This window comes from Xenopus laevis, chromosome 5L (genome assembly GCF_017654675.1).
Source record: "Xenopus laevis strain J_2021 chromosome 5L, Xenopus_laevis_v10.1, whole genome shotgun sequence".
Classification (NCBI taxonomy): Eukaryota; Metazoa; Chordata; class Amphibia; order Anura; family Pipidae; genus Xenopus; species Xenopus laevis.
This window is the reverse complement of record NC_054379.1, coordinates 31,987,635-32,006,766: the sequence shown is the minus strand read 5'-3', so window position 1 is coordinate 32,006,766 and position 19,132 is coordinate 31,987,635. Positions and strand designations below refer to the sequence as shown.

Genomic DNA, 19,132 nt, shown 5'->3' with positions numbered 1-19,132 from the left:
ACACTTCATTTTTTGTAAGAAAAACAAAAACGGCCCACCTTCTATACTCTCTGCACGCTGCCTCAGGGCTGTGCGAATGGCGTGACTCCATTATCGCTCTTTACTGTTAACTTCTGTTAGGGAAACGTGAATATAAGCACTTCTCCTGCTTACATAGAAAAACCGCTACAAAGTAATCAATACTTGCCAAGCTGGTTCTCTTGTCCTGCACTGACCGCAGTAAGCGTCTCCTCTGCAGTACAAACGCGCTCGTGGCTTTACTTCCTTAAACGCTGCTCGCGTAAGGCTCCGCCCCCTCGTGACGTCAGTCAATGCGCCATCAGCAGCACCACGCGTCTGAATACTCTTTCACATGCGCATCATCATACCACCAGGTAGATCTTTTGGCGCTATATTATAACTTATTAGCAAGCCAACTCGGCAACACTATAAGCTCTTCAGTAGGGGGAAAAGAAGGGTGTAAGAAAACCCCCAATACTGGTCTATATTTTGGTGATCCACCAGGATCCCGTGGGCCATACAGCTCCGCCAGTCTTGTATAAGACAGATAGAAAAAAGACAAGGATGAGGGGGAGGAGCTACGTTATATAGGCAGCAACGAGAGTTTTTAATTGCTAAAAGATGTGCTCTGTCCAGTCAGGTATAAGGGGTGGAGATTACCCTCTTGTGAATGATGCCATATTAACCAGGGAAATTATGAATACAAGGTTATACAAGTTTACCCTAATTGCCCATGGGGGCAAAGAGCAGTCTATAGACTATACAATGTAAACAGTTGTAAAATGTCAAGGATAGCTTACACGGTATGGACTGCTTTTTCAGACAAGCATGGACACAGGTACTACATTGGCCATATATGAAAATAAATACGCTTATGGCAGCTGGGCCAAGTTAGCAGCAGAAATCCTGCCCATATCTGAACTTAAAACTGAGCCTTGTCTGTGTATGTGTAATATGAAAGTACATGCTATCTCTCTCAGTGTTAAATGATATATTCTCTGCTCATTTTAATCAAAATAATGATATTATTTCTTAAATATATTAATCTCATCTCTAAAAAAAAGTGCAAAGTCGTGGGTAAACTTTGGAATGATTAAACAAGCTTTACTTTGGCAACGGCTACAGAGGCTCACTATTTGTTCAAAAAAGTGTCCTAGCACATTTCAAACAAAGCTAACCTTCAGACAATTACAATTTTATCTGCACAAATAAAAAGCCAGACTATTTAAAAGAAGGTCCACACAAAATAGCTTTGGTATAGTTTTCACATATATAGATATGATATGTAGGGGAATAGCATGTCTAGTGGCCTAGTGGCTAAGATTTGCTCACTTGCTGAACTGGCATTAAAAACTAATTATAATCACGTTTATCACAATGGAGCCATAGGAAAACATGATGTACAGCTAGGCTGGTTTTAACCTCTTAATTTTTAAAAGCACTTTGTGAAAAGCCCTCCTACAACGTAACCTTAATTACCAAACCATTGATTCTAAATCATTGGCAACCTATCTGTATAAAACCTGCCTAACTGTTAGTTGATCCAGAGGAAACCAAAAACCCCATTTGAAGCCTCTCCAATTTGCCTCAGAGGAGGAAAACATTCTTTCCTGATTCCAAGATGGCAATTGGACCAGTCTCCTGGATTAACTTTGTACTAAGATAGCCCTGTATTACCTCACTTGCTAAAAAGCCATCCAACCCCTTCTTAAAGCTATCTAATATCAACCTGTACAACTGTTTCAGGGAGAGAATTCCACATCTTCACAGATCTTGCTGTAAAACATTTCCAAATATTAAGATGGAACTTACTTTCTTCTAATAAAAATGGATGCCCTTGTGTTTGTTGAAAGGACCTACTGGCAAATAACGCATTAGAAATTATTATTATAAGGACCTGTAATATATTTATACATACTGTCAATCCAGGGGGCAATAAACATAATATACTAGAAAATGAAAAATGGGGGGTATGTAAAATCTGAGTTTTTCTGTAGAAATTGTGTAAACAACAAAAAATAAAGGAAAAGTCACATCTTCAGGGGGAAATTTGGGTTTTTAACAAAAAGGGTTCAAAACTATTATATAATATGTAGGAAAACATGCTTAGGAGCACATTTACTTAGCTCGAGTGAAGGATTAGAATAAAAAATACTTCGAATTTCGAAGTATTTTTTTGGCTACTTCGACCATCGAATTGGCTACTTCGACTTTCGACTACAACTTTGACTAGAACGATTCGACCATTCGATAGTCGAAGTACTGTCTCTTTAAAAAAAACTTCGACCACCGTCGCCACCTAAAACCTACTGAGCACCAATGTTAGCCTATGGGGAAGGTCCCCATAAGCTTTCTAACTATTTTTTTATCGAAGGAAAATCGTTCGATCGATGAATTAAAATCCTTTGAATCGAACTATCAAGGGTTAATTAACCCTCGATATTCGACCAATAGTAAATGTGCCCCTTAAAATCAGGAAATGCTCGATATTCGACCAATAGTAAATGTGCCCCTTAAAATCAGGAAATGCTCCACTAAAAAGAATTAGAAAAATGAAGGAACTATAACAATAACGTAAAATCCAGGAAAACATAAAATGGGGGTCTGACTGAAGATATCATTTCTGCCCATAAGCACCTCTTCGCCAACGTAAACAATACCAACTTGGCCAGCCAAATCAGTCATGTTGCACTACCCCAAGCTTCTCTTGTCCCTGCAGAAGATGCTCCTTTCAATATGTTGTCCTGTTTTCCCAAACCAAGTGTTTGTACATGCACACAGCATCATCGAATCAGAACACACTGTACTACACTCTGCTCAGCTACCTATTCCTGTCCCCATAATCAGCTTAACTCGGGGTTAAACTCTGCAAATCCACAAAAGAAAACATTGATTTTTCTGGACTCCAGTACAACAAAGTGTCTACACTGATTAACCTACACTTTTTGCCAGCCATCAGGGCAGTATTTAAAACCTCAGCTATTATTTCTCTCGGTGATCAGTCCATACACAGGCAGTCTTAGTTTTTGAATTTTTATTCAGCAGCTTTCCATTTTACAGCAATGTGTTTGCTAGGGTCCAAATTACCATAACAACCATGCATTATACCATACTAACAGTTAACTTAATGGCGAAAAACCCCTTTAACAACAGTAAAGTGTATTCTTAGGAATACAGATATAAGGGGTAATTTACGAATAGGGGCAGTGTGCCAATGAGGCAAGTTTAGAAACTCACCTCAGGCAGAAGCACCCCACTGATTATCAAGGGTGGAAAAAATGCTGCTCCTGGTAACTTTAAGATCCGAATTTCCGGTTTTCAGACTAGTAATTAATTAGAGAGTGCAATTGTGTTTCTCTGCACAAGTGCCATGGACAGCCCCAGACCCACTCAGGCTCCAAAAAGATGAGCACCTGGGGTATGCACAGCGCAAGACGCCTCAGGGACCAAGATCGCCTCTGTGTATGAAGAATACAGCCCTTCTTCATAGGGCTATTTGATCACAAGAAAGGCAAAAAACTTTGGGTCAATGTGCTTCATCAAAAAAAATCCCCTAACTTTCTAAATCAGACTTCCTCTCAGGATCAACATGCCCCAACAGAGCTTTGCAATACCAGAATAGGTGATTACTCTTTTTAATGTGCTTATACATTACAACCCGTTTGTTGTTTTTTTCTATAGTTTTTTTCCCCAATTCATGGTTCCCCTTCTTCTTTTCTCTACTTAAGACAATGGGATCAATCTCCTAATTTCAGAGCTGGGTTTATAAGTAAATCTATCCTCTTACAACCAGGGCCGTGGAGTTCACTCCGACTCCTAGGTTTATGGTAGCTCCATCTCTGACTTATCTGTTTTTAAAGGAATTGTAACACCAAAAGCTGAAAGTGACCAAAGTAATTAAAATATAATGTACAGTTGCTCTGCACAGGTAAAAGCTGTGTGTGTGTGCTTCAGAAAGAATACTATAGTTTATATAAACATGCTGCTGTAGCCATGGAAAAAAGGAAAAAAGGCACAGGTTAAATAGCAGATAAAACTCCACTGTATTGGTCAGGGCTTATCGGTTATGTGCAATGTAACCTGTGCATCTTGAATGGCTGCCCCCCACAGCAGCTTGTTTATATAAACTATAGTAAACAGACACACAGCTTTTACCAGTGCATGCTAACATTATATTATATGATAATTACTTTAAAGTGCTTTTATTTTTTGATGATACTGATCCTTTAATATAGTAATATATTTTCCATGTTGATTGAAAGAAGTTAAATAAACACTGATCAGAAAAGTTAATGTCTGCAGTCAATGAAAAAGATATATATTAAATTCAGCATTAGAGAGGGTATGAAATGAGAGCAGGAAAATTATGCAAATTCCCTGACAAGTGAGATTGTGATAACAGTAACAGCTTTTGCTTTCTCTGCAGGTGTTTGAATAAGCAGACTGGCATGGTTCTGTAAGATAGGGGGCAACAGAATTGGACTTGCCTGATGGGGTATTAGGATATCCCCAGGGCCGGATTTACATAGAGGGCACCCCTAGGCCTGCTGTCATTCGTTGCCCCTGTCCCCTCCCTTTTATTCGCTCAAATTTGCATTGGGACCGGAGCAATGAGGATGGAGCATGGGAGGTTTAAAAAACTATTGTATCTCCTGCTCATCCCCAGTGTTTCAGAACCAATATGGGTGTGGTTAGGCAGCATGCCGCCCCCTAAAATCCTGCCGCCTTGGTGGCCTCTCCACAAATCCGGCCTGGATATCCTGGTGGACCTCTCTCTATACCATCCTTGCTTTAAACCAGGGAGAGAACCACTCATTGCCCACCCTCTCCACCTTCCCGCATCCCCCCTTCATATGGGCACACATGCATGTGCAAGTCTTGTTGGGTTTGGAGCACAGGGATTGGCGCACAGGTGATTTAAAGAGCTAGCAAATGCTGTATAAAAAGCCCTTGATTACATAACAGATAATCCTACCCAACAAGCCTAAACATGTGTTGTTGGGGCAGTACTGTGATTTTTAGTGGATTGTTTGCCGCACACAGAAACAATTAAAACCTTCAGGACAGTTGGTCATTTTTAAAATCCTGGGACATTGCCAGGGACACAAGTTCCTTGGGACCCAGGAAATGAGACAGAGTTGGCAGCTATGCTATCTAAAGAAAAAAAAATAATCATGAAGTTTCAGTCTTTATGAGTTACTGGGAAAAAGTCTCCGTGACAAAACACAGGCAAGTTCTCATGTATCACATCTCATTAAAATCAACAAGAACACCAGATCATTGTCCAAATTTTGCTTCCAAAAGTATTTATTTAGTTTTTGTTGGGGAAAATGTTTCAGAGATAATGCACAGACAAATCTAAAATAAACAAAACCACATATATCACCATTCCTCATATGCCACCTGTATGTTTGGGGCAGGGGTCATTTGGAAAGTGTAAAAAAAAAATGAAAAGTTGTAGTTACTGGGGTGGTAGTTTACAAGACCCTCTCCCCCCAGTGGGCTGATTCTCTACTTCTTTATAAACTGCACCAATCTGGAGTAGCTTTCCTAAACAGTTCTGTTTTTGCTGCTCAAAAATGCTCACTATGTGGCCTATTTACTAACATTCAAACTTATATTTTGTTTATGAATCTCCTTTTTTTTCGATTTTTCAATTATTTTTATATTTCTCTAAAACTCGAAAAATTCAAGATTTATGAATTGTAAAAACCACAAAAAACTTGAATACAAAACTTTGGTTTGAAAAGCAGTCGAGGTCCTATAGAAGTCAATGGGAGCAGCCCTGATCCTATTGGACATTTTTTAGCCATTCAGAGTATTAAAGGTTAACTTTTTTCACTAGTAATCTTTTGAAGGTTTTTAGGGCACCATTCTTTAAATTATTTTAATAAATTACAAGGCATTCATAATTTAGGGACCTAAGGGGGAATGTAATATGTTCACAAAGACGATTGTGCCATTTTTGACTGATTAAGACCTCAATGACTTCCTTGCAAAGTTTGAGACCAAACTGCTTTTGCGAACGTTCGCAGTGTATGCAATAACATTTTGCAATCGCAAACCATTTTTTGTGACTAAATATTTAACAAAACTCCAGAGCAGGTGTAAAAGCCTAAAAAAGAATATCACATTGTGAAAGGTGAATTTTTGTTTGCAAAGTTTTGCAAATTTTATTACATTCCCCTTAGGCTTTAATTGTAGTGTTAACAAACTATAAAATCACTAAAATGAGAATGTTGATAAATGTCCCTCCCCATGTTCGTCATCCACACTGTGCAGTGGGAGCTGTTTGGCACCTGAGAATGATATCCCGCTTAAGCGCCATGTATACATGCTTCTTATTGGCTCCCACTCCATAGGGAATACACTGTCGGTGGAGGCCAACTGCATTCCTTAAGCATCTCAAACAGGACTTTCCGAGCCTTTCCAATTTTTACTGGAAACTGACTTAATTTTAGGGAATCTAAATTCTATAGTTTACCATGAGCAAGCCGTGAACCTAACAATCTAAATGACTTTCTAAAAGTGACAGAAATCTAAACTAGGGATGCACCGAATCCAGGATTCGGTTCCATATTCAGCCAGGATTCAGCCTTTTTCAGCAGGATTCGGATTTGGTCAAATCCTTGTGCCTGGCTGATCCAAATCCTTAAAATCATGTTAAGGTGGCCATACATGGAGAGATCCGCTCGTTTGGCGATGTCGCCAAACGAGCGGATCTCCCTCCGATATGCCCACCTTGAGGTGGGCAATATCGGGCTGATACGATTGTGGGGACCGCATCAACGAATAGATGCGGCCGCGATCCGACGGGATTTTTTGTCCCATCCGATCGAGATCTGGCCGACTTTTGGCCAGATCTCGATCAGTAAAGCCCTTCGGGGGGCCCCATACACGGGCCAATAAGCTGCCGACGCGGTCTGTCGGCAGCTTTTATCGGCCCGTGTATGGCCACCTTTACTTTTTGTCACAAAATACAGAAGTAAAACATTTTCTAGCTGTGCTCTTTTTCCCTCCCTGATTTGCATATGCAATAGAATCGGTATTTGGCTGAATCTTTCATTAAGGATTCGGGGGTTTGGCCAAATCCAAAATAGTGTATTCGGTGCATCCCTAATCTGAATTAATTAATTAATTATACAGACATCTAACTAATATATGTTATACCTGAACTAGAGCTGAATTCTAAGCCTTAGGAAAAAAAATGTCAGCCACAAAGTTTCGCCAATCATTTAGTGGTGACAGGCCCCTTCCCAGAACTGTGTAAATGTAAACCATTAGAAAAGCAATTGTTACTAGAATCAACAACTCTCTTCTTTGAAGTGATCTTGTGATTCTTTAAATAAAAATGATCTCATTGGGGGAAGCACACAGGTCCCTGGCATGATAGATATGCCCTTGTCACAAGGATTTTGTGAATGAGCACTAAGAGTCATAATTGAAAGACCCCTTATATTTCTATTGAAACACATGCAATATTAGTTGTCACTGGTTTACTTAGCAAGAAAAGCCACAGAAGTGTTTTCAGTGGCTGTGCTTGTTTAGTATAATTAATAACATAAATACAAACAAGCCTATTTAAATATGTTATGATGGTTTCCAGTTCTATGTGGAGTCATCAGTTGAATTCACTGGGATTCCCAGAAGATTGTGATGTGCTTGACACATTAACACTGCAAGCTTTCATTTATTGTACTGTTTTGAGGAAATGATATACAAGGTACTGCCTAGCAATTTTATATTTGTACTAAATTGATAGAGTTTTCAGATTTGCCAGAATTAGGAAATGAGCATGGTTAACTGACAATGTAAGGCGACACTGCCCTGAGCAGAGCTAATGGAAATGTGTTAATAAATGATGATGTAGCATGAGCAGATCAGTTTTATTTTCACTACCAAATGCAAATAGACACAAGAGTTAGGAAAAGGTAGGTTGTTTTATGGTAGTATTTAGCAAAGCATAAAAACACGTAAATTCAGTTAAAGGCAATGGATAAACAGACAAAAGGTTTACTGGTGAACATGTTCATAAGAGCAGGGATGTCTTTTTTTCACCCTACAGACTGAGTCTGCAACTTATTGGTCCATGTATGGGGGGGGGGTCCAAACTGCCTGCCTGATTGATATTGGCCAGAGATCTATTGGTCGGTTGTAAAAAAAAACCAATTGGGTGAGGACTGTATCAGCCTTTATTGGTTTCAGAGAGTCAACAATAGGATCAGCCCAGTTTCGCCCATAGGTGCCCAATGGGGCAGAAACACAAGCTTATGACCTCAACAAACAAGCATTTCTCAGATCTCTGCTTTAAAGGTTGAGGAACGTAGGATTAATGCTGCAGCCTTTTATCTGGACTAAGACAGGTCATTGAACTGAAAATATGCTGAAAATGACCATGGTCTACATGGAAATAGTTGTGGAACACTTGGAATATGGCTACAGAGGCAATGCCTCATTGGCCCATTGGTGTGTTGAAAAATGGGGTGATTTTTTAGCAGAAGACGCAAGGAGGTATAAGTGCAGATCTAAAAACATTAATAGATTTGGTCCAGCTTCAACAAACAACTGTTTTAAGCTGCATTCACATGGATTCCTATGGAAATCTGATGTACAGATGGGGCAGATTTGATACCTTTACCCTGAGTGACCCTCAGCCGCGAATGCTCTCTCCAAATAACCAGAAATCATTATTCAACCCCATGATACATTTACCAGCCTCTGGGTTAAAGTAAAAGAAAATGTTATCACAATCTATATTAGAGCTTTAGCCTTCCTACTAATGCAAACCTGGTTAATTCACAGTTCCCTCAGTACTCATCCTTCATCCAAGAAATTATTTGTGGCCAGGGATGAGCACATATTTGTGCCTGACAGCGAACTGGTGAAATTTGCTTTATCACAATTTTTTGTCAATCTGTTTTGGCAATATAATACAATGGTTTTCCACAAGGCGAGAAAACAGAAAGATAAAAAAAAACGTCTCTAATGCTTTTACCACAAATGTTAATAAAAGTTGAGAAAAAACTTGACTTCAATGCATTTCGGGCAGGAAAAACATGCAGAAATAAAAATATCGATTGACTACAAAGCACGTGGCGCAAAAATGGACATTGACTGAGATGCATTTGCCAAAATGTTTAGATTTTTCTGCAGTTTCTTGAAACAGGGTAGTTTCTTTCATCACTATTTGTGACTTGTTTTCACCACTAAAACCATTACAATTCTATATAACAGAGAAGGACTGTAATAAATATAATAATATGCCCATTATGCCCTCCTTTAGCACAATTCGTATATAAAACAAAGACCTAGTGGCAAAGTGTTCCTGAAAATCATTTTCAAATTAGCAAATATAAAATCAGCAACATTTGGGCCACATTCACGAGCACAGACTATTGGAAACAAATGCTAATGCTTGGATCCATACACCTGTGATTCCCAAGGGCGCAGTCCATCACAATCCAATTTTTTGCAGATCTGACTGTACATGTTGGATCTCAAAGGACATGATTGCCACCGTGCTGACCCCACCATGCATGTCTGACATAGTGGCCATACATGCAAAGTCCAAAGCACTGTGGCACACTGACAAATTGAATGTGTTTATATTCGTGATGTTTATTGGCTCCAATTCAAGTAGACCAAGGGCAACGTTTCGGGCCTCACAGGGCCCTTTATCAGTGGCCATACATGGGCAGATTATAGATGCCGATATCGGTCCTTTAGACCAATCTGGCAGTTTATTTGCCAATATATGGGGGCTTCTGACGGGTCTCCCCAATTGAAATCTGGCCATGATATAGATCATCGAGGTTTGATTTTTCTGGCGATTGAGGACTGCATCAGCTAGTTGCTGCAGTCCTACAACCCGTCTGCGCCCATTTTCTTCTATGTAATCTGATTGTTCGGATTAACCCCATATCGCCCTGCCGTTGCTGGAAATTTTGGGTGAAAGATCCACTCGTAGCAACCTTGCCAAATGAGCAGATCTTATAGTGTATGGCTACTTTAAAGGTGGCCCTAAACTGGCCGATAAAAGCTGCCGACAGACCCAATCAGCAGCTTATTGGCCGTGTATGGGTCCCTGATCAATATCTGGCTGAAAGTCAGCCAGATGTTGATTGGGCAGGGTTAAAAATCGGATTGCATCTGTTCGCTGATGCGGTCCCGTCTGTACTCCTGCAGTATGATCCAATTGTTGGACCCTAGGGTCCACGATCGGATCAGTCCGATATCGCCCACCTCAAGGTGGGCATATCAGGGAGAAATCCGTTCATTTGGCAACATCGCCTAAGGAGCGGATCTCTCTGTGTATGGCCACCTTTACATTACTGCTGGAGTGCAATAAGAACAAAGCCAGCTATACTTATCCATGTCCTTTGATCTGCCTGGCAATATCTAGTTGATCACAAGCTGATCTGGTCGGCCAGATTGGACTGATAGCAAAGTTTGACCCCTCACTAAATCAATAATCAGATGTGAAGCTACAATTTTATTGTTTTCATTACTTATCTTTCTATTTAGGCCCTCTCCTACTCAGCATCCAGTCTCATTTAAAACCAATGCCTGATTGCTAGGCTAAATTGGACCCTAGCAACCAGATAGCTGCTGAAATTCCAAAGTGGAGAGTTGATGAACAAAAAGCTAAATAATAATTGCAAACTGTCCTTAATTAAGATGAATTACTGTTTTAGCTCAGATTCAGGGAGATTAGTCGCCCAGTGAGAAATCTCCTCTTCTTTGGGGCAACTAATCTCCCCCAACTGCCTCCCGTCAGCTAAAATGTAAATCGCCGTCGGAATGCCTCAGGGGGAAACTTCTGGCGACTTTGGAAAACGTAGTAGGAGGAGGCAGTTCGGGGAGATTAGTCGCCTGAAGAAGAGGCGACTAAATCTCCCCGAATCTTAGCGCGTTCCCTTACCCTTAAACTACTCGGAACTTACAAAAAGAAGATAGAACAAAAAATGTTATAAAGGTGGATCCATTAAAACATAGTAGCATTTGAAGAAATCAAATCTCAGTGGGATGTGGCGGTTTACAGAAAAAATTACTCCCACAGTTTGTTCAGATTTTCAGGCTGTCAAATGTGCCACAGGCAGAGATACATTCGGATTAAAGTATTTGTTGAAGTCTGAACAAAAGGTCGCTGCCTTATCCGTATCCTTATCCACCCCCTCCTAATTATTGGTCTAGTCTCCCGGGTTGCACGAAGACTTTGCCTCGCAAATTATCCCAGGGAAATGTCATCAATCTCGCAAGGCACTGATATGAGTAGCGTGAAAAGCAACCAATCAGCAGGCACTACACCGTAAACAACGTCCTGTCAATTTGTTACATTGACCAATGATATTCATTTGAACAGGGTACCGCCTCTTCGCTGTCTCTCAAAGCTTTTCTTAAAAAAAGTGCCGGCAAGCCCCGCCTTCTCCTACCCTAGTAAGTAGTCGCCTAGCAGAATGATTGGCAGAACGGAGGACCAATGTCTGCTCAGTATCCAGGCTGTCTGATGCCCAATGTGGAAAGCGGCAGGGCTGGCGGTGGAGCGGGCTCTGGCTTGTTGGGAGGGTGTTTTTTTTGCACCAAGGCTTGTGCTGGAGTCCAGGGCCGGGGGTATCTACTACTGGTGGGACTGCACCTTCCTGTCTGCATGTTAAACATTGGAGCAATTCTGAGAAATATATGTTCATGATTTTGGTGCTTGTGCTGTGATTCAAGGCAGGGAACTCGGAGCTCTTGGATGATCCTCAGGCAGGGTTTAGGGCTGCTGCTGCCAAGGATTAAATGCCCGGCCGGTGGACAGGCGGAGAGGTAAGAAATGCTTTATAAGCGGAAAGAACGCGGTCTCTTGTCTTCTGCTCTGCGTTATGACGCCGGGGAGAGAGGGCTGAATGCAGTGTAATGATTAGGGCAGAGGCTTTGCAATCTGTGGCTGTACTACAGCTCCTGGGATCGGCTTCAGTGGGATGCTGGGAATTGTAGTCTAGTGACAGCTAAATTACTAGGGCTTTTTTCCCCCCTGCTCTGCTCTGTTTGAATTATCCCCTCCATATCCGTAGAGATCAGTGTTCGTCTCCCCTTTAATTGTATTGTATTATTATTTATTTCATTTGAATTAATGTACAATTACTGAGAGAGAGTAGAGTAGGTAGAGGTCGTATTAAGCCAAATCAGCCTATAGTAGTGGCAAGTCTAGACTACAAATCACTAGTTTGCCCCCCATATTGCTCCAGTGACAGAAAGTGCTTGTAGTCCCTCTGGATTTGGCCAGCCCTTTAGCCTATGGGCACACAATCTAAATCCAAGCCATGTTTGTTTTTATTTGGGTGTAATAGGTGCCTGGGCAATTTTGCTGCAGATATTCCTGGTTAGAGAGATGCAGAATGTGTGAATGTGGCAGTCCCCCTAGGGCTTGTTTCTCTGTCTGTGTGCAACCAAACACCCTTCCCCTGCTCACTGGTATCAGATGTTGTGTAGTTAGGGTTGCCACCTTTTCTGGAAAAAAATACCGGCCTTCCTGTATTTTTGTGGTTTTTCCCTATAAATAACATTGGCACCAATCAATATTTTTACCTGCCAGGCTGCTAAAATACTGGCCAGGTGGCAACCCTAGGTGTGGGACTGGTTATCCAGAATGCTTGGGACCTGGGGGTTTCCAGATAACAGATCTTTCTGTAATTGTGATCTTCATACCTTAAGTCTACTAGCAAATTATGTAAACATTAATAAACCCAATAGGCTGATTTTACTTCCAATAAGAATGAGTTCTAATTTAGTACAACATACTGTTTTATTATTACCTAGAAAAAGGAAATCACTTTTAAAAATATGGATTATTTGATTATAATGGAGTCTAACGGAGACAGCCTTTCCATAGTTCAGAGCTTTCTGGATAATGCGTTTCCGGATAACAGATCCGATACCTGTACTGTATGTCAGTGAGAGCAGGTGGTGGGACAGGAAGCACAATTACATTGCTATTGTGACCAACACATCTTGTATTGTGGTTATTGCCAAGTAAACTATATAGTGGCAACATATTGCTTAGCACTGTGCTTTGACGGCAGGGCATGAACAATACATTCAAGTACACACCAGTGTACAATAGGAAGATCTGTTTGTTAGGACTAAAGAAAAAAACAAAATGATCTTTATCCTGCAACCTTACGGGTTGCTTGAGGATGCTGGGAATTTTCCTCATGTAAAAGCACATATCAAGTTATAAGGGCTTGTAGTAGAAAGGTGTGCAGAATCCCAGATCTTTGAAGTAAGTGACTTCTCCCATTATGTGTTAGAAACTTCAGACCTATATGAGCAGCCTGTCTCCCCAGCAACCTGCCCAAATTAATTGGGTTTACATGCAGCCTAGGAGTTAAATTGCGACATTACGTTAAATATTAACCATTTTCTTCCTCTTTTCTGGTTCTTTCCTTTGTCTGTACCAGTTGAGCTATACATATTCCATATAATTTTGCCTGGGTGGAGTAGGACGGACTTCCATGCATCGGGGACTTTGTCTCCCACAGCCATGCAGGAGACTCCTGAAGTGGCTGCATACTACTGCTACTACCTTCTGAAGTGGGATTTGCCCTTGTCCCTACTGAGAGCTGTTTCTGCTGCTGAACAACAACAACCTCCACTTGGCACCCGCTTCCTTTCCATGCCCTGCACCTTGTAATCTGTTGCACCCTGGATTATATAGACAAGAGAGCTGCTTGGATTTATTTCTTGAATCATGGCTTCAGTGTGGAAGAGACTGCAGCGTGTGGGCAAGCATGCCTCCAAGTTTCAGTTTGTGGCTTCCTATCAGGAGCTGATGGTGGAGTGCACCAAGAAATGGTGAGTAGCTTTTGCTGATGTCATGAAACACATATAAAGCAGTGCAAGACAAGGGTGTGTAATTGTCCAAGTTGCAGTGCTTGAGCTGTTGTCTAAGATTGATCTGGGCTCTAAAGAGACTCATACCGTTGTCTGTAACATTGTAAATGGTTTTATATTAATGCATGCCTGCATTGGGACATGCAATAAATTGTTTCCGTGCACTACACGGCATAAGAATGTGTGTTGGACCTAATGCTTCATATCTTCATGTGATTAACTGTTGTTTGATTGTTCTGAGCAACTTTGAGCTTAATGTATTAAAGGGGTTGTTTACTATTGCATTAACTTTTAGTATGATGTAGAGCGGGGGTGCCCAAACTTTTTGCAACGAGGGCTGGATTTGGTGAGGTGAAAATGTGTGGGGGCCGACCATTCAGCCCCACATTCTTTGAACCATTAGCATTAAATTACAGGAATCGAGTAATCGTAGCAGTAATATTTGGGCACATTAGTGAAATGATCTGCCACTTGGTCTATACTGCTGTCTGTGTGCTGAAGGTGTCAGCAATAGACACGTACTGGAACGTAGTGACTCCATACTTCTTTAGTTTACTGTACTAGTAAGTCAGTACGTCTATTGACACCTTCAGCCCTAAAAAAGTATGCGAAAACTGTGCGTCTCTTCGTTCCAGTACGTGTCTATTACTAACACCTTCAGCACACAGGCAGCAGTATAGACCAAGTGGCAGATCATTTCACTAATGTGCCCAAATATTACTGCTATGGAATTCCTGATCGCACTGTGCTGGGGGCCTCATTATTATTAATTTCATGATGGATACTGAGGACCGGTGTAAAATTTGAAAAGGGGCCGCACTTTGGACATGCCTGATGTAGAGTGATATCCTGAGACTATTTGCAGTAGGTTTGCATTTATTATTATTTGTGGTTTTTGAGTTATTTAGCTTTTTATTCAGCATCTCTCCAGTTTGTAATGTGAGCAGTCGAGTTGCTAGGGTCTTAATTACCCTAGCAATCATGTATTGATTTGAATAAGAGACTGCAATATGAATAGTAGAGGCCTTAAAAGAAAGATGCGTAATAGAAAGTAGCAGTAACAATACACGTGTAGTCTTACAGAGCATTTGAGGTAAATGAACCCCTTTTGAAAGTTGGAAAGAGTCAAAAGAAAAAAGCAAATAATGCAAAAACTATAAAAATGAAAAAAATGAAGGCCAATTGAACAGTTGCTTATAAGAAGCCATTCTATAATATGTTAAAAGTTAAACTAAAGATGAACCACTCCTTTAAAGGATCAGTAACATCAATTAAAAAAAAAAATCGTTGGTATAGAACGAAAAAAACCCACACACAGACATATTAAACTTATCGCTATGTCTTTAATTAGAAATAACTTACCGAAACTCCGCTTGCGCTCAGAAAAGGCAACATGGCGGTGATCCACCATGTGGCGCTCGATTTCTCCTCCCTGGCTATCTTCTATAATGAATGCAGGGAGAAGAAATCGAGCACCACACGCCGGATCACCTTTTCTGAAGTTACTTAAGTTATTTCTTAATGAAGACTTAGCGATTTAAAAGTTAAAACATTTTAAAAAATTTGTCCTTGTGTTTTTTTTTTTTCGTTCTATACTAACATTTTTTTTTTTTAATTGATGTTACTGGTCCTTTAAATACTGACATAGGAAATGTCAATTGGGCTAATTTGTGTTTTATGTAAATAAAAACCTGTACTAGTGCAATTACAAGTAGGCTCCTATCAGATTGTCGATTTCATTTTCCAGCTTGCAGTAGCCTGCTCAAAACTAGTGCTTGCTATTGAACTGCACAAGTACAGTGGGAGGCGTATTTTCAAAGATTAAGCTATTTTAAAAGTGCAGTTTGAATTTGAAAACGTAGAGTACGATGTGTTTATAGGATGATCAAGTTATTTTTACATGTTTTTAAGTGATCTAGTTTTTCACAAGCTAGCAATCAAAATTTGGAGAATATATCAAATACTCAGATTTGATAAATCTATCTTTAAGTCGTTTTGTAAATTAAAAAGGGGGTGTTACTTCACAGCCATTCTTTGGAAAGGAAAAGGGCACACGGTGCTTAGTGGTGTTTTTTGGCAACTTTTCTCTTAGAAATGCCAACAGCATCCTATTTGGTCAGCACACATGTTGATAACGTCTGAGAACATGGACAGCTGCATTTTAGGGAGGTAATTTTTAGTATATGCCATACCTGGAGGGATTATAGCGGTCTTTCTCCAAGACAAAAAAAAGTAACTTACTTACTGCACTGCAGTTGTGCTTTGCCGCAATCAGTCGCACGAAAACCCCCTGCTCGTTAAAGGTACTTGTGTCAGCATGTGCTCCTAGCAAGCAGTGATACTGGAATTATGGGAAAAACATTGCACTGTGGGTAAATTTGGTGCTTGTGCCCAAAATTGCACTTTGCACAATGACCCCAACTGTATCCTCAAGTACCCCATCTGTCATCAGCCAAAGTAGTGACATTGATAGCAGTGCGGTGCATCTGTGCCATCATCAATGCAACTATGTAGTCCTCTCCCAATAGATATCTGGCAAATTTTTGGTCACATATCGGTTCAACAGGCTGGGGGCCCACGATACAGCTGATTAGCTGCTTACTTGGTGTAGAGCAGTGATCCCCAATCAGTACCTCGTGAGCAACATGTTTCTCTCCCACCCCTTGGATGTTGCTCTCAGTGTCCTCAAAGCAGGTGCTTGTTTTGGAATTTCCGGTCTTGAAAGCAAGTTTTAATTGCATAAAAACTAAGTATACTGTCAAGTAGAGTCTCCTGTAGGCTGCCAGTCCACACAGGGGCTACCAAATGGCCAATCACTGCCCTTATTTGGCACCGCAAGGGACTTTTTCATGTTTGTGTTGCTCCCCAACTCTTTTTACATTTGAATGTGGCTCACGGGTAAAAAAGGTTGGGGACCTCTGGTCTAGAGAGATTATGGGGTATATTTATGAAAGAATGAAGTTACAGAACGCCACAGACCACTAGAGTGAAATTCCGCCACTCTCCATTAATTTCTATTGGATTTTGAAAGAGGTTTTTATCAAAGGATGGACGTTGACTTTTATCCATTGATAAATAATCTTTTAAAAATCCCATAGAAATGAATGGAGAGAGGTGGTATATCACTCTAGCGGACTGTGGTGATCTCTAACTTCTCTCTTTGATAAATATACCCTATGAGTCAGTTGCTTTTATTGGCCAGTGTATGGCCACCTTTTCTTTATGGGGGTTTGGTGTTGCTCTCTGAATATGGAGTATGCTAATATATAATGTGATGTGTAATATATAATGTTGTGGTGGCCCTTGTCACAGTAACAGATTTGCCTGCACTTTTTCAGATAGAGGTAGGATTTTCTGCTTTGCAGTCATTTTCTGAATTATGAGTTTTTGGAACGTTAATGTCACATGGGGTGTTTCTGAGCAGTTTTTTGCCCATGCGTTTTCCTGCTCGTCAGGTGGGTTAGAAAGCCCCCTCATTCATCCCTATGAGAGCCCTACTGAAGAGTTAGAAGAATATCGCTTGAAAATGCATTTGTGTTTTCGAGCAATAATCGCCTGAGTGTGGGTGATTCCCATAGGAATGAATAGTGGCCATTTTTAATCATCTTTTCTCTCTGAATCGCCTTTTGTGTTGTTACCCTAAACCTAGTTTAGACTTTAAGTTGCTGACGACTAGAAAACTTTGCATCCTTATGCTTTGCATTTGTGGACTGTTAGACTCTTTGTACTGTGGGCCGCTGAGCCACAGGGCTTCAGACATGCTGAGGCGTTAATGAGGGTCATTTATGAAGTTTGCGCAGCACATATTTATTAGCAAATGTTTTTTTGTGAATGCAGAAATATTGCATGGCTGTGCCCAACTTTCTGTTTTTGTGAATTCGCATTGTGTGCAAATATTCGCAAATGGCTCACAAATGAGATGGCTGTTAGCACAGTACAGACACTTTTTAGGTTGTTGTGTGTGACAATAGAGTTGACCGTAATTTAAATTCACAATTGTGAAACGGTTTTGAGAATATTTTCACGGCATTATTTGAACACCCATAAGTATTTGCAGTTTGCAATCATGCCATATTCAAAAAGCTCTTATGGACATTCGCAGTGCGAATAAAACGTTGCAATACTGTTTGCACACTTAAAGAGATGGTTCACCTTTAAGGAAAGTATGCTGTATAATGAATAATTTTAAGCAACTTAAAAAAAATATATATATATAGTTTTCTAGTTCTTTGCCAAAATTATTTTAATTACTCCACTTTCCTATTCCTATTGTTATTGCTACTTTTTATTACTCATCTTTCTATTCAGGCCCTCTCCTATTCATATTCCAGTCTCTTATTCCAGTCTCTTATTCAATGCATGGTTGCTAGGGTAAACCCTAGCAACCAGACTGCTAAAATTGCAAACTTCAGAGCTGCTGAACAAAAAGCTAAATAACTCAAATATCAATCACTGTATCATACTAAAATGTATTTAAAATGGAACAACCCCTTTAAATACACTTAAAGGAGCATATATCATAAATAATCCCTAATTTTGTAGGCAGTTATAAGTTATAGATGGTGTTGCTTTTACATGGTGCTAAAAATTAATATTATCTTTAAAAATAGCCCCTTTATTAGAGCTCCCTATAGATATTCTCTGGTCCCTGCCCCTGTTTCAAATGTGTCAGAAGCACAGTAGGAGGGGAACAGCCAATCACAGCCCTGCAGTCACACAAGCACAGACAGGCTTCAGTTCCCTATCAGGTTCTGCTAGATGCTGATTGGTTCCTCTCCTACAGTGCAGTGAACTGAGAGCCGTGGACTCCCCTGTACAGCCTGGGAATTCAATGAGCATGAAGTGGAAGGGAGGGATCATTAGGGTTTTTGCAGAAATATTCAATAAATCAACCTGAAACACTACTTTTTTAAGCACAATTCTTCTATATCTAAATGAGTATAATGCACTGGTACATTTTTATTTTTTAAATAAAATGTCTCCTTTAATATGCTTTATAAATATAACTATGCACAGGGTTAATAGGTTTATAAATGAGCCCCAGTGTTTGGAGAAGGAGGCACATGGATTGCTCCTCTAGTTAAGCCGAGTGTTTATTTAAACAAGACAGCGGGTGCAGCTCTTATTATGAATGTAGGGTTCTTGCCCCTGTTAGTAGCAGTGGAGGGAAAGCTAAAATCTGTTGTTGTTGTTCTTGTAGCTTTAAGCACTAGGGCACATTTTGTCCTGTTTCAGCTTGTTTGTGATGCATATCATG

The 19,132-nt window shown here is 40.3% G+C and overlaps 1 protein-coding gene across 8 annotated transcripts in view; it reads left to right on the top strand.

The window, feature by feature from the left end:
* The first annotated feature begins 11,466 nt into the window (after positions 1-11,466).
* The window catches only part of ehbp1.L (EH domain binding protein 1 L homeolog), a 294,730-nt gene continuing 287,064 nt past the window's right edge, over positions 11,467-19,132 (top strand). For 2 of the 8 annotated variants that reach the window (XM_041562641.1, XM_018262832.2), the window contains exons 1-2: positions 11,469-11,808; positions 13,443-13,836. In XM_041562641.1, the coding sequence (XP_041418575.1) occupies positions 13,733-13,836 (104 nt within the window). In that variant the 5' untranslated portion in view covers positions 11,469-11,808; positions 13,443-13,732. Of the gene's footprint in view, positions 11,809-13,442; positions 13,837-19,132 lie in introns of all 8 variants that reach the window. The other 6 variants (XM_041562644.1, XM_041562643.1, XM_041562645.1 and 3 more) reach the window with 4 other exon arrangements.